Below are 16,341 nucleotides of genomic sequence, written 5' to 3'. Positions count from 1 at the left end.
AATGTGATCTAGTATCTTGTTATAGTCTCTGACTAATCTTGTCCCAGAGTTGCTGTGATGGGGAACTAGCATAACCATGTGAGTGGAGAGTATTGTTTCAGTCGTGTGCTGAGTGCAGATTCCTCAGTATTTCCTCTATGCACATTTTCTTTTACTGGCTTCATGAAGTGGATTTAATTAAGGAACTGCTTTTTGCGATGGTTATGCAATAATTTCAAAAAAATGTTCAGGAATGAGAAGAAAGAAGTTGCGGAACTGAGCAAGAATATAGTGGTTGATCCAGCAGGCATGTTGCACCATCTATTTGCACTGTATGTGTGCACAAAGATACATCAGACGTGATGGCGTTGCAGATTGTGTATTCGTAGTCATCACGAGTAATCGGGATGGTACAGCATGAAAATGGCCCATGCTAGACATGAACCGTGCATTAGCACAAATACTACCGTGACCCCATTATTTTATTGCAAGATGTGAAGTGAAAGCAGGGACTACAGATGGCCTGACTTGTGCATCATATTATAATTCCTAGCAGTGGATGTGTTGGTAAGATTTACATTCTTAGCTCACCGCAAACCTTCTGCAGCCTGTATTAAATGAAGTAAGTGAAGATCAGAAATGTTGCATGTACCTACTACGTCTTGGCTGTGGAAGTTGCTATCTCTCCAAGCCTTTGACATAAACAAAGATGCAGTTATTTGCTTCTGTAATTTATAGCTGGGAGGCATCAGTATTTTTGACCCATTGTTTTATGGCCTCAAGTAACATTTGGTTTTAAATTTCTTGAAATGTCACAAGCTAAGAATGTTGAAGATGTTTGACAGCCCACACTTGTAGCAGATGTTCACTGCATGTGCTATGTCATTATTTAGTGTCAAACATGTTTTTGATGCCATATTTAAACTTGTTAGACTGAGCGTTCTGCAAATATTGTCATAGGATCATACGTGATAGGAGCAGAATGAAGCCATTCGGCCCATCAACTCTACCCCACTATTCAATCATGGCTGATCTGTCTCTCCCTCCTAACCCCATTCTCCTGCCTTCCCTCCCCCCCCCATAACCTCTGACACCCGTACTAATCAAGAATCTATCTATATCTGCCTTAAAAATATCCAATCACTTGGCTTCCACAGCCTTCTGTGGCAAAGAATTCCACAGATTCACCACCCTCTGACTAAAAAAAATTCCTCCTCATCTACTTCCTAAAGGAATGTCCTTTAATTCTGAAGCTATCTCTAGATATTTTCCGTATCTAACTCTCCCACTATTGGAAACATCCTCTCCTCATCCACTCTATCCAAGCCTTTCACTATTCAATTGTGAATCAACTTCAAGTGGATTATAGGTAGGAGAAAATGTAGTTCCAAATTCAGCTTGCTTGAAATATTATTTACTGGTCCGAATATTCCTCAACCCACATTTCTAGCATTTTGTGGTTTCATTAGATCCTGGAAGTCCAAGATTGCCCAAGTACCCACCTAAGTTAGTGGCTTCTGACAGTATGAAACAGGCAAAAACAGAAATGATCTTCTCACTTCCCCTCCACTTGTAAAAGTTTTGTACTGGGAGATGCACGTTGACAAAGTCGACATTTAATGCTCAACCCCAGTTATCTTGAAGTGGTGAATGTGGTGAGTCACCATTTAGTACTGTCGTTAGGGTAAATAGCAGTGTGAGATTATTTGAGTAGATAGACACCAGTGAGTTTGGAGGCTAGATGGCAGTTGCATTTCCTCAATAAGACCCAAACTCTGTGTATCAGCTGAACATTGGCCAGGCCAGATCCAAACCCGACACATTTAACCCAATCCTAGACTAGCCCCCAATCCAGGTTATCCGTTCAGTAATAAAACCACTTGTCCACAGGTCCTATTTCATCAACTGGTCAGTTAAAAGTGTTTACGGTGAAACATGGCCAAGATTATCGGAGGTATTGAAACATCAGTTTAAACTTTCCATTTTCTAATTTTAGGAAGGTCCAATGATTCATTCGGGTGCTGTTATTGCTGCTGGTATTTCACAAGGGAGATCCTCAACCTTAAAGAGAGATTTTAAGGTTAGTTTTCCTGCTGTCTTTTACTCTTCAGCCTATCACCAGATTGCTTTCTCCATATAAAATATAGTGGACATTTTGCAGTAAAGGTGTTAATGAACATAAATTGTACGTAATGTTCTGTGAGATCACTGTGCAATTTCATTCTATACTGATGACACTTTTGGTTGAATATCATACAGAAACTCCAAGGGAAGTGTGGTTATACAATTGTTAATATCAGTGAATCTCTGATCCTGATCATTATTCATATGTGTGAGCACACATGATTTGAAAAACGATGCCTATAATTCTTTTGAAGAACCAAGTTTATTGACATTGTGAAGTATTCCTAGATTACAAAATTCTTAAGGGGTTGGACAGGCTAGATGCAGGAAGATTATTCACGATGTTGGGGAAGTCCAGAACTAGGGGTCACAGTTTAAGGATAAGAGGGAAGTCTTTTAGGACCGAGATGAGAAAATCATTTTTTACACAGAGAGTGGTGAATCTGTGGAATTCTCTGCCACAGAAGGTAGTTGAGGCCAGTTCATTGGCTATATTTAAGAGGGAGTTAGATGTGGCCCTTGTGGCTAAAGGGACCAGGGGGTATGGAGAGAAGGCAGGGATGGGATACTGAGTTGGATGATCAGCCATGATCATATCGAATGACGGTATAGGCTCGAAGGGCCAAATGGCCTACTGCACCTATTTTCTATGTTTCTATTGTCATGGACAAAGGGATGAAGTGAAAGTAATTGACCTCAATTTTTACTGTGTGATGTACTTTATATTTTTCTATATTCATATTTATTTTTCACATTTAAATTTTTCATTTTGAATGATTGCTGAAATCAATACATTTGTTCAAGGCACTTTAAATTGGAGGTTATGCCAGCAATCGTGACAAAGGTAGATTGTGTCCTGTATTGTCCAGTTAGCAAGCCAAAGTCAGGAAGGAATATACAGGACAGGACCTTGACTGTGTTTTGTGCTCCTGCGTTTCAGATATTTGAGTATTTTCGCAGAGATACTGAGAAAAGAGATTTTGTATCAGCCGGAGCTGCAGCGGGAGTTTCTGCTGCGTTTGGTGCCCCAGTAGGTAAGCAGTGATGTAATTATCCCCAGTGATGTTTTACATTGTGCATCTAAAAACTACAAAGGTAGACAAAAATGCTGGCAAAACTCAGCAGGTGAGGCAGCATCTACGGAGCGATAGAACAGGTGACGTCACCTATTCCTTCACTCCATAGATGCCACCTCACCCGCTGAATTTCCAGAAGGGTCTCGACCTGAAACGTCACCTATTCCTTCACTCCATAGATGCCACCTCACCCGCTGAGTTTCTCCAGCTAGGCTGTGGGCCGATGAGCTTTTTCGTTCAAGTTTGTGACCCCTCACGGAAGTACCTGAATTTTTAACATATTGTGTAGAAATATTATATAAATCATACCTGAAACTCATCAAGATCAAAACCTACACATTTTTTTGAAATATGGGAAACGCTTCCAATTTTCTGAGTAGTAATTGTCCAATCAATGCACGTTTGACATTGAGGTTGGACACAAATTGACCGATCCCGCGCTTTGCATTATGTTCGCGAGGCAGCGAAAACCCTGGGATCATGGCTGCCTCCTCATTACATCAAAACAATAACAAGGTTTCCTTGGAATACAGGTGATGCTGACCTTGCTGATGATTTTGTTTTTCAATTGATTTATCTTTATAAAGTTATGATGTGAACTGTTAATTAAAAAATGATAAATAACAAATGTCGAGCTCGGGTTAGGATTAGGGTCAAGTTCGGTCTGTCGGTCGGGCTTGTTGGTAGGCCGGTGGATGCAGTGAGGGGTCAGTCAGGCTCTCGGTAGTCCGGTGAGTGCTGTGAAGGGTCGGTCGGGCTGTTGGTCGGCTGGTGTTGCAGCGAGGGTGTGAGCGGACTGACGGAGACGGCGTTAAGGTGGTGCTGAAGGGGAGTGCTGTCCCCACCATCATCACCACGATGATCCAGAAGGACATGCTGGCCGAGGAAGACTCGCTGAGCGGCCACACGTACGGAGCATGCAGCCGGTCACAAAACGGCTCCAGCTCCAACCATGGGCAGCTCTCGAAGGGGGGTTAGGGTTAAGGTTAAGGTTAGGCATTTTCCTCTCAGTGGAAGATGCCTTAGCCTTCCCCCAGCCTGGCACTGTCCCAGTCGCACTATGGCTGTGACCCCCTTCTCTGTACACTGGCAGTCAGTGGGGTTCAGTAAACAGTGGAACCCATAAGAACTGCCCTCACCCATTAATTAGGCTGGTTCAGGAGCTGGACCTCTGCAGCAGTCTCATTCAAAAAACACACTCATAATTATATTCATTATATTATTTTTATATAATATAATTATACCACATATTCACAAGTATATATATATATATATATAATAATATAGGGTTTAAATTGACTGCAACACGGAATTAGGCTCCCCATGGTGTATTATGGGCTTTGGACACTAGATGGCAATCACTTTTTTAATCTCATTTTCTAATTAGTTTAATTAATGAATGTGCAACTTTTGTCACTGACGAGTTATGACTTCCTTCTCAATTATATTTTATCTAAATCTGTGCAAAATTTCATGTAGTTCTGAGACATGGGTCACGAAAGTTGATGTTTAGACACATTTTTGATGCTCAGCCCACAGCCTAAGCATTTTTGTCTACCTTTGATTTTTCCAGCATCTGCAGTTCTTTCTTAAACATTTAAAAACTACTTGCAGTTTGTGCAGGTACACTTCGCATTCCCAAAAAAAAAATATTTTTTCATGCAGATTAGGCTCTGCCTTTAAAGCCTCGAGAGAGAAAACCCTAGCTTAAGGGGTAAGAAAGATCAAAATAGGATGTGTTTTTAATAACAGTAAAATCTATCATGTTTCAAATAGGCTGCCATGGGAGTCCTGTTAGCCTGAGACCTGGGTTGGAATCCAGCTCTGAATGAGAGGATTTTGTCCTTGCTTGTAAGGTCCATGTTCTGAAGTTCCTTTGGCCATCACAGCTCAGTTGTCTGTGGTTGATGCGTTAAAGCAGAACACCATCCCCATGCACGATCAATTAAAATATTCAGTTCCACCACTTTGTCAACCAAAATATAATGAATCTTGATTTGTTTGCACTGTGAGACTGTAGAAGCACAATAGAGAATGATGAAATGCATCTGGATATCTTTTCTAAACATCCCACTTAAAGAACACCAAATTGTAGCCAGGCATCATTCTTCTGTTTGAGTTATTATTCAGGCATATAGAGCTTTGCCCTATGTTTGTGCTGAAGGATATTTGATAACAATTGATCAACATCTAGTGATTGTGTTTTTATTTATAATTTTATTTTGCCTACCATTGCTAAATTAAATAACTAATAGTTTTGGACTTGAGCGTCGTTATAATATACATTTCATTTTTAGGTGGTGTTCTTTTCAGCTTAGAAGAAGGGGCTTCCTTCTGGAACCAAATGTTGACTTGGCGTATAGTAAGTAGACGGGTTTACAACATAGCAATACCTAATGGTTGCCAGTGGCAATTATGAGATATATGATTGTCTTCACTACATCCTGAGACAAAGACATTGTTTTAACAGTTTTAGCTAAACCTTGGACATAAAAGTACTGGAGTAACTCGGCATGTCAGGGAGCATCTCTGGAGAACATGGGTACGTGACGTTTCAGGCCCGGACTCTTCTTCTTTCCCCGAAGCAATGTTGAGACATCACTTATCTATGTTCTCCAGAGATGCGTTCTGATGTTCTCCACAGATGCTGCCTGACCCTCTGAGTTACTCCAGCACTCTGTGAAACGTCACCTATCCATGTTCTCCACAGATGCTGCCTGACCCTCTGAGTTACTCCAGCACTCTGTGAAACGTCACCTATCCATGTTCTCCACAGATGCTGCCTGACCCTCTGAGTTACTCCAGCACTCTGTGAAACGTCACCTATCCATGTTCTCCACAGATGCTGCCTGACCCTCTGAGTTACTCCAGCACTCTGTGAAACGTCACCTATCCATGTTCTCCACAGATGCTGCCTGACCAGCTGAGCTACTCCAGCACTTTAAAAAAATATATAAGCCTGTATTTGGAGTTCTTTATTGCAACAAAAAATACTCCCAACATTTCAAGTAGTGAAAAAAAACATTGTTTCTTTGGCACTGCAGTCTACAAGGCAGCTATTTATTTAATACAAATTTGTGATGCTTGAAATGTTCTGTTTTTATTCCAGTTCTTTGCTTCAATGATTTCAACATTTACTTTGAACTTTGTTCTGAGTATCTACCGCGGCAATCCAGGAGATCTGTCCAGCCCGGGTCTGATCAATTTTGGGCAGTTTCAAAGTGAGGTAGGAAAATGTCAAACACTTGCATAAAGTGCAGTTTTATGTGGAAAACAAAACAAGTAGTCCCTTAGCTAACAGTAAACATTTCTTCTGAGAATTGAACCATTTAATTCCTCTTCATAATGATAACTCAAAGAATTATAGGAACAGCAGGGGAACATAATCTTTAAAAAAAAATCTATTTAAAGATGTGGAGACTGTTGAATGTTTCTGATGCTGATTAGATTGCATATTTACAGGCAGTTCTGATAGCTCAAAGATTACTTTTGGTTTTGATAGATATCTATCCCAAATTACTTATCCACACACACACTTCTACAGAATATGTTTATTTAGTATTAAAACCCTTTGGGCGAGTTAAGAATGTTTCATGTCTTTTTTTTTTCAGGGTGGGGTTAATTAATCTTCTGGAAAATGGTAATTGTGTGGCTTTGAAATTTAATTAAATGAGTTGGGTTGAAATTTCAAACCTTATAATGCATTCAACGACTATTAGCTTGATTATTTTATTCTTGATTTTTTTTTGCTAATCTCATGCAAATTATTCAAAATAAATCCAAGTCTTGACTTGGAAAGTACAAACTGCTTGGAAGAATTCTTGTGAACAGTTTACATTCCATGTTGTGATGCAGAAAGTGAAGAACAAGCAGATTAATCTGAATGTTTAAGAAGGAACTGCAGATGCTGGAAAATCGAAGGTAGATAAAAATGCTGGAGAAACTCAGTGGGTGAGGCAGCATCTATGGAGTGAAGACTCCATCCTATCTCCCCCCCCCCCATCCCTGGTTAAATCCCTCCCTACCCATGTCCAAGACACATCACATGCTCTTCGTCTCCTCAATGACTTCAGTTTTCTAGGCCCCCATTCATTCCCTCATCTTCACCATGGATGTCCAGCCACTCTACACCTCCATCTCCCACCAGGAGGGTCTTACAGCCGTCTGTTTCTTCCTCGACTGCAGAACCAACTAATCTGAATCATCATTGTATGAAAGTTAGACAGAATTGTAATGGTTCGTGGTTAAAAAAAACAGGGAAAAAGAAAAAGTATCCACTCGTCACACTTGGTCTCTCAAGTTTTCTTGCAAGTTTTCATTTTATCAAATCTGCTTTGATTATTTATAGCATTGATATTTTCTTATTCTTTTATTATTAGCCTAAAAAAATTATGGCCTCGGTTAAAAAAAATTGTTTGGTTCTTCAAATGTCTTAAATATCTTGTTATAAATGTTGTAAAATATCTTTTGATTCTTTCATCCATTGAACTAGAAAACAGAAAATGTGTGGAAATCTCTGGTAATACTAACTGCTCACATCAATTTATTTTTTTTTTTTACCAGGCTGCACAGTATAACTGGTTTGAAATCCCGGTGTTCATATGTGTGGGTGCAATCGGTATGTACTATATCTTTTGAAATAGTCAAGTAACTTATTTTGGTTCGTACTTGCTGTGGGAGGCAAAATTCAGCAAACTTTCTTGCTAACTTTTAAAAGTCTGCTCAAGTATTACATTCTCCATCTTTCAGGTGGCATTCTCGGAGCAGTGTTTAATAGACTGAATTACTGTCTTACGATGTTTAGAATCAGGTACGTTGTAAAGATGATTTTTGTTTAATGTAATTAAGGTGGACATTCTGAAAGAGGAATGTAAGCAGTGGAATCAGTGGAGATTGTAACAGTGGAAAAACACTGTGTAAAGAATTTTCTAAAGAATCGCAGGAATCATCAAATTAGTTTTTTGAAATGGTTTTGATGACACATTTACATCAGAACCAAATTATTTTGTCATTTTGCAATCCATAATTTTGAATCCAAATCGCAAATATTGTAGGAAATAGGTGTTGCGCTTGGAGCAAAGTTCCGTGATCCAAAGCAGAAACGTCAGCTGAAAAGCTCATGAGTGAAATGCTATTTTAAGGACTACAGCACAGGGGGTAAACCTTTCCAGCGGTGACCTTGTTCTACCATCCTGTTATCTTTGGGCGAAACTGGCTTTCTGCGTTTGATCCACCCTCCTTGCACAACAAAGTTCTATCAATCTGAGAATGTCAATTGATTCACCTGCAACTTATATGGGAGAGGAGTTGGGATTTCCACTGTGCTGGGACAGAGTTGGTTCCTTGATTCTCAATGTTATTATTATGGCAATTTAGGATATTCTCAGTCCCCCTCTCACCCGCCAGCACAGGTGTCTTCTCCTTTTCATCTATAAATTCTATTCCTTAACCACCAAGTCTGCACTTCTCTCTGTCTGAAACAGAAACAGTCTAGTTATCGACCTTGATGTCATATATGATTCTGATTTGAGCTTAGATATTGGTCACCACTAACTTCAGCACACAATTTAAAACAATTTTTTTGTATTATGATAAAGGTCAACATTTTATCTGGACTTTTTCAATATTATTTAGGTTCTCTTAGTTAGTGTTTGTTTTAAATTAGTATACATTCCACTTCTTGTAATGACCCAAGTGAACAGAAAGGGATCTCAGTGGGCTTGGCATCATCTGCGGAAGGAATGGACGGCTGACATTACAGGTCGGAAATATTAAAATATTATAGTGAAAATGTATATGAACATGGATGGTATTTGCTGAAACCACTGATCTAAGAAAAAACATTTATATGGAAGGATATCTGTTTGTGAGTTAATTAGGGACATGATGGGCGGCAGCTGTGCATTCCCTGCTGTTGCTGTCTGCTCCCATTTCCACAGTCAACATGCAAGGAACGAAACTCTCTATTCATTACTGCAGCAGAACTTGGGCGCAATCCTGAGGAATGCAGCTGTCACGTGATCTGCTGTAGTTCTTAAGTTATCATCTGCAAATATTGGAAGGCTTATGTTAATCATTAGATTGTGTTTCATTAGATTTGTGATTGTAACTGGAGTATATATAGCCAAGTCGTGCTGATCCACCCAATAGAGTTTTAGTCTTTACTAGACTAAGTGGGACCCGTTGGGCCCCTGTCACACGGGAGGCCTGGTCCCCCAACTCAACCCGGGGGGGAGGATCCTGGAGTAGGGGGAGGGCTTGAGGCCACACACACACTCACCAGCTCGTTAAGCAGGCGGGGGATGGGGGGAATGGTGGCTGAGTGAAATTCACACTGTACAAAGCCAATGCAATACAGACACACCGCGATGAACAGGAAGGTTGGCGTTGTAATTAAGACAGTCAAAGCACAGTGTACGTAAATCCTTTAAAAGGGGGGATACGGAGTAGAGAGACAAGTTGTAAGAAGCCAGAGATACACGGCTGTGAAGCTCGACGGACATTTAACATTACCGGCCGGTTATCCTTGGTTCTGAAAACTACTGTCTACGTTTTTTTCCCCAATGAGACAATGAAATTCACTGGCCAGCACCGGCTACAATCCATGAGAACCTACGACAACCTTCGACCTCCTGGCAACCCACTACCACTGCACCTATGACACGAGAATTCTCGCTACTCTCCGTGGCGGCTTCATTCTAGTCACCAAAATGAGGCCGCGACTAGTTCCCAGAATGCGGGGACTCCTCACGACCATGAAGGCGACTCTCCCGGCAACCACCCGCAAAAATGTGGCGACCATGTGCAGTCACCTAAAAAGTTGCCCAAGTGGGACTGGTCCATAACTCTCTCTTGATAACATCCAGTGAATTGGCCACCATTACCTTCTATGGCAGAGAATTCCACAGATTCACAACTCTCTGGGTAAAAAAGTTTTCCTCATCTCAGTCCTAAATGGACTCCCCCTTATTCTTAAACTGTGCGACCCCTGGTTCTGGACTCCCCCAACATGGGGGGATTGATTTAATAGCGCGTTATCTTTCTCTCTTTTCCGTAACGTCTCTTTGCATATGTGTGTATGGTAGTAAATCCTGATAGAAACATAGAAATATAGAAATTATGTGCAGGAGTAGGCCATTCGGCCCTTCGAGCCTGCACTGCCATTCAATATGATCATGGCTGATCATCCAACTCAGTATCCCGTACCTGCCTTCTCTCCATACCCCCTGATCCCCTTAGCCACAAGGGCCACATCTAACTCCCTCTTAAATATATCCAATGAACTGGCCTCGACTACCCTCTGCGGCAGAGAGTTCCAGAGATTCACCACTCTCTGTGTGAAAAAAGTTCTCCTCGTCTCGGTTTTAAAGGATTTCCCCCTTATCCTTAAGCTGTGACCCCTTGTCCTGGACTTCCCCAACATCGGGAGCAATCTTCCTGCATCTAGCCTGTCCAACCCCTTAAGAATTTTGTAAGTTTCTATAAGATCCCCTCTCAATCTCCTAAATTCTAGAGAGTATAAACCAAGTCTATCCATTCTTTCTTCATAAGACAGTCCTGACACCACCTGATGATGGTGAATCGGTTTTTGATAACATTGCCAAACATGCAATCAATACAAGTCGTGTAGGAAAGAACGGCACATGCTGGTTTAAATTGAAGATGGACACAAAATGCTGGGGTATCTCAGCATCTCTGGAGAGAAGGAACGGGTGATGTTTTGGATCAAGATCCTTCTTCAGACAATAGAATACAAGTCAATGGAAGGGAAGATTAACCTGTGTTTGTTTTGTCTGTAAAGGTACATTCATCGCCCTTGTCTACAAGTAATAGAGGCGATGGTGGTTGGAGCCGTGACTGCTACAGTTTCCTTTGTCATGATTTATGCCACGTACACCAGTGACTGCCAGCCTGTTGGAGAAGATCCGATTAAATATCCCCTTCAAGTAAGTTTCTTTTTGTTTCTTCTCAAAGTGTGTACTTTATTGGCACCATTACTCTCTTACCGACTCTTTTGGGAGGATTGTTTTCAGAGAAAGTTATGGCAATCCTGTGGTTTAATTTGGAGACAAGAGTTAGGCAGAGCCACTGAGAAGTGTGGACATATTCTGGGAGCTGGAGATGGAACCATCGCTGCCCGTGTGGGCAGATGCTTTATTGATGTGGGTGAAAGATGAGGAAGGGGATACAGTGGGGGAACTACTGATGTTGGGGGGAGAGAAGGTTACCTGGATCTCACTTGGAGATCCAAGCTGGCGGTGTGTGAAAGGATAGTATTGATGTCTGCCCTAACGGCTCGCTAGATTTTTACTGCGTGCATATGACGCCGTTGATCCTATAAAGATTCCAGCTGCATTATCTTAATGATATCAATAGACAATAGGTGCAGGAGTAGGCCATTCGGCCCTTTGAGCCAGCACCGCCATTCACTGTGATCATCCACATTCAGTACCCCGTTCCTGCCTTCTCCCCATATCCCCTGACTCCGCTATCTTTAAGAGCTCTATCTAACTCTCTCTTGAAAGCATCCAGAGAATTGGCCTCCACAGCCTTCTGAGGCAGAGAATTCCACAGACTCACAACTCTCTTGGTAAAAAGGTTTTTCCTCATCTCCGTTCTAAATGGCCTACCCCTTATTCTTAAACTGTGGCCCTAGGTTCTGGACTCCCCCAACATCGGGAACATGTTTCCTGACTCTAGCATGTCCAAACACTTAATAATTTAATATGTTTCACGTTTGTAATTTCAGCTGTTTTGCCCCGATGGGGAATACAATGCAATAGCCACAACATTCTTTAACACTCCTGAAAAGAGTGTTCGCAGTCTGTTTCATGATTCTCCAGGTCAGTGTACATCTTGTGATACTTCCTTAACATCTATTCAACTGTTGCACTGTAACATTGGTAAGATAAATGGTTCAAGGTTAATAACTGCTAACTGGACTACTTTAGTCTGAAGAAGGGTCTACCCGAAACATCACCCTTGCCTTCTCTCCAGAGATGCTGCCTGTCCCACAGAGTTACTCCAGTATTTTGTGTCTACTTTTTCAATAAGTTCCCTTTAAATGGGTATAACTAAATAGGTACCATCCGTTTCCAACATTTTTCAATCATTTAATAATTTTTAATTCTCCAACATATATAAAAGCCAATATCACAAAGGAACAGCTTCTTCCCAGCACACACCTTCAGAAGGAAAGCAATAGGCTTTGGCAGTGTTACACATGTGGGTTAGTATTTTTATTTTAGAATGGACTTTCTTGACGGCCACAGCCGAATCCTTTAATGACGGGTGGCCAGGCCATGTTGAATGAATGAATAAGTTTATTGGCCAAGTATTCACATACAAGGAATTTGTCTTGGTGCTCCGCCCGCAAGTGACAACATGACATACAGTGACAGTTAGGAATGACACTTAAAACATTATCGATTATACATGTGAATTAAATATAATATAATGCATTTCGTTGTCTCTGTACTGTACACTGACAATGACAATTAAAATTGAATCTGAAAATTGAATCTGAATATAATACCAGACAAAAGGAGGCTACAGATTTTTTTTATTGAGTAGAGCTACTACTCGTGAAAAAAAGCTTTGGAGCTTTGGGCAACCATTGTAAAACAAGCCTGTGAAAATCCAACTGAATTTATTACTGAACGAGATTTGAATGCATTTTGCGGGTCTTGTTATATTTAGTACAGGAGCTGGGAGATAAGAAATGGAAAAATTACTTTTCTTCTGTCCCTTCATTTACTTGTTTGCCTGCAGCAGTGTCTCTTCCCTGCAGATGATCCCACATCCACAGTCCTTCCCAAAGTGAAATGCGGGTGTACCATTCTAATCCTGTCATCCTTTTTAATCGTGGGGAATGGGGATCCGCTTCCTCAAGACTTCCCGCTGTTAGAATGACTGTTAGATTGTTTTTCCTCTTGGATTTACCAAACACGCTGCATTTACATTATAATATTTGTGAGAACGTAAAAGTAGAATTCAATCAATCAATTGATTAGTTGACAGTTATCAAGCAAGCTGATTGCAGTGAAATAAAATACAATGTTGATATTCAAAACCAGTCTATATTTGTGGTGTTTGCAGGTTCATACAACCCTTTGACTCTGGGCCTGTTCACATTAAGTTACTTTTTCTTGGCGTGTTGGACGTACGGGCTGGCTGTCTCCAGCGGAGTCTTCATTCCGTCTTTACTGATCGGCGCTGCATGGGGAAGATTGTTTGGAATATTTCTTTCCAAAATTTCATCAGGCTCTGTAAGTGTAATCGCTATCCATGATCTTGAACTGTAGCAAGCACGATGTCAACCGTTGGTATTTCATAAAGCTGACGGGTTTAGGGAGCCCTGGTTGATGAGATACAAGGGCAGTCACGGTGGCGCAGTGGTAGAGTTGCTGCCATACAGCGGATACAGTGCCAGAGACCTGGGTTCGATCCCGACTACGGGTGCTGTCTGTACGGAGTTTGTACGTTCTCCCCGTGACCTGCGTCGGTTTTCTCCGAGATCTTCGGTTTCCTCCCACATTCCAAAGACGTACAGGTTTGTAGGTTAATTGGCTTGGTAAATGTAAAAAATGTCCCTAGTGGGTTTAGGATAGTGTTAGTGTGCGGGGATCAGTGTGGGCCCAGTGGATCGAAGGGTCTGTTTCCACGCTGTATCTCGAAACTAAACAAAATATTGAGGGACTAATGCAGACTGGCTTTACCTTGCACTAAACGTTAATCCCTTATCCTGTATCTGTACGCTGTGAATGGATCGATTGTAATAATGTATTGTCTTTCCGCTGACTGGTCCGCACACACCAAAAGCTTTTCACTGTACCTCGGTACACGTGACAATAAACTAAACTCTAAAGCTGAAGCTAATTGGTTGAAATTTGAGGGAAAGATTCCAAAAAGGACTTCTTATTGCTCACTACAGCGGCACAGCAGATATTGCTGCCGCCTCACAGAATGAGCATCTGGGCTGGATCCTTATCTCCCCTACTGTCTGTGTGGAGTTTGCATGTACTCCCTGATCTTCTGTGCTGTCTGTGTGGAGTTTGCATTACTCCCTGATCTCCCCAGCTGGCTGTGTGGAGTTTGCATGTACTCCCTGATCTCCCCAGCAGTTTGTGTGGAGTTTGCATGTACTCCCTGATCTCCCCAGCTGTCTGTGTGGAGTTTGCATGTACTCCCTGATCTCCCCAGCTCTCTGTGTGGAGTTTGCACGTAATCCCTGATCTCCCCAGCTGGCTGTGTGGAGTTTGCATGTACTCCCTGATCTCCCCAGCTGGCTGTGTGGAGTTTGCACGTAATCCCTGACCTGCTGAGTGCCTCCAGCACGTTGTTTTCCGCTCCGGTTTCCACCATGTGCCGTTTCTTGTGTCTCTAGGCCTTTGCAATTGTTTTGATTGTTTGCCATTCTGTTCTTATCTGCAGACTTGGGCCGACCCAGGGAAATACGCCTTGATGGGGGCAGCAGCTCAGCTCGGTAAGTGTGGACTCACCTCGTATGAAAGCTCAGACTCCCAGTTTGACAGTCTGTAGGACGTGACGTGTTTTTGTGTAATCTTTCCTGTAGCAATAGATAATCTCTATTACAACCCTACAATTCTCAAAGAAGTCACACTTGCACTGGAGTATTGGCAGTAGTATTGGTATTGGGGTTCACCGTGGGAGATTTCTCATCATTGTGTTAAATTTTTATTGTGTGTTCTTTTTCATTGTACCGCTGCTGGCAAATTCATTTCACTTGCACTTTATGGGCAATGTGACGAATAAAACTGATTGATTGATTTCCATGGTGCCACATTGTATAGGGTCAGTTACTGGCATAAACCAAGCATGCCAGCTGGACAGAGAACATTAATTTGATCGAAGATAGACACAAAAAGCTGGAGTAACTCAGCAGGACAGGCAGCATCCCTGATGAGAAGGAATGGGTGATCTTTCAGGTTGAGACATATCTTCAGGTCTTGACCCGAAACATCACCCATTCCTTCTCTCCAAAGATCCTACCTGTCACGCTGAGTTACTCCAGCATTTTGTGTCTATCTTTAGTTTAAACTAGCATCTACAGTTCCTTCCTACACATTATTTTGATAGATCTTTTGCATAATCTTACAGAATTTGGAATACTGAAAGTAGCTCCTCAGCCCAGTGGTTCCATTTAACGACCCTTTCCTCGTCAGTTTCCCAAGGTAGAGGCGCTAAACCTAAAGGACTCCAGCAGATGAGCGAAAAATGCATCCTTTTGATCACTTTTGAGTGAAAGAACAAAATGAAGAATGTAACTGAGTCAGACAGTGGATGGTGTATTCAAGAGAGAGTTAGATTTAGCTCTTGGGGCTAACGGAATCAAGGGATGTGGGGAGAAAACAGGAACGGGATACTGATTCTGGATGATCAGCTATGATCAATCTTAGAATAAAATAAATCACATGTGGTTAAAGTGCACATTGTCAGAATTTAATAAAGGCCATTTTTATACATTTTGGTTTCACCATGTAGAAATTACAGCAGTATTTATACATAGTCCCCCCCCCCCCCCCCCCCCCCCCCCATTTCAGGGCACCATAATTGCTTCACAGGTCTTTGTAATAATAAGGGGCAAGCCATTTAGAACGGAGACGAGGAAATATTTTTTCTCACAGAGAGTTGTGAGTCTGGAATTCTCTGCCTCAGAGGGCGGTGGAGGCCGGTTCTCTGGATACTTTCAAGAGAGCTACATAGGGCTCTTAAAGATAGCGGAGTCAGGGGATATAGGTAGAAGGCAGGAACGGGGTCCTGTTTGTGGATGATCAGCCATGATCACATTGAATGGCGGTGCTAGCTCGAAGGGCCGAATGGCCTTCTCCTGCACCTATTGTCTATTGTCCATAATTGCTCAGGTGTGTTTAATTGCCTCCTTAATGCAGGTATAAGAGAGCTCTCAGCACCTAGTTTATCCTCCAGTCTCTCCATCACCTTTGGAAACTTTTATTGCTGTTTATCAACATGAGGGCCAAAGTTGTGCCAATGAAAGTCAAACAAGCCACTATGAGACTGAGAAACAAGAATAAAACTGTTAGAGACATCAGCCAAACCTCAAATTGTGGAGTACAGAGGCAAATATATCAATGTCCCAAACATTAATAGAGGGCAGTGTCATCATGGAACACCAGATGCA

General features: G+C 41.8%; 1 protein-coding gene across 1 annotated transcript in view; it reads left to right on the top strand.

Annotated features, from left to right (window-relative positions):
* clcn7 (chloride channel 7) overlaps positions 1–16,341 on the top strand; it is a 44,024-nt gene that overhangs the window by 12,913 nt on the left and 14,770 nt on the right. Inside the window, exons 9-18 of the mRNA XM_055650974.1 lie at positions 1,976–2,059; positions 3,044–3,137; positions 5,477–5,541; positions 6,289–6,405; positions 7,743–7,797; positions 7,929–7,989; positions 10,981–11,125; positions 11,929–12,022; positions 13,278–13,447; positions 14,613–14,664. Of these exons, the coding sequence (XP_055506949.1) occupies positions 1,976–2,059; positions 3,044–3,137; positions 5,477–5,541; positions 6,289–6,405; positions 7,743–7,797; positions 7,929–7,989; positions 10,981–11,125; positions 11,929–12,022; positions 13,278–13,447; positions 14,613–14,664 (937 nt within the window). The remainder of the gene's footprint in view (positions 1–1,975; positions 2,060–3,043; positions 3,138–5,476; positions 5,542–6,288; positions 6,406–7,742; positions 7,798–7,928; positions 7,990–10,980; positions 11,126–11,928; positions 12,023–13,277; positions 13,448–14,612; positions 14,665–16,341) is intronic.

The sequence above is a fragment of the Leucoraja erinacea genome, chromosome 20 (assembly GCF_028641065.1).
Source record: "Leucoraja erinacea ecotype New England chromosome 20, Leri_hhj_1, whole genome shotgun sequence".
Lineage (NCBI taxonomy): Eukaryota > Metazoa > Chordata > Chondrichthyes > Rajiformes > Rajidae > Leucoraja > Leucoraja erinaceus.
This window is presented reverse-complemented; position numbering and strand designations above follow the sequence as displayed.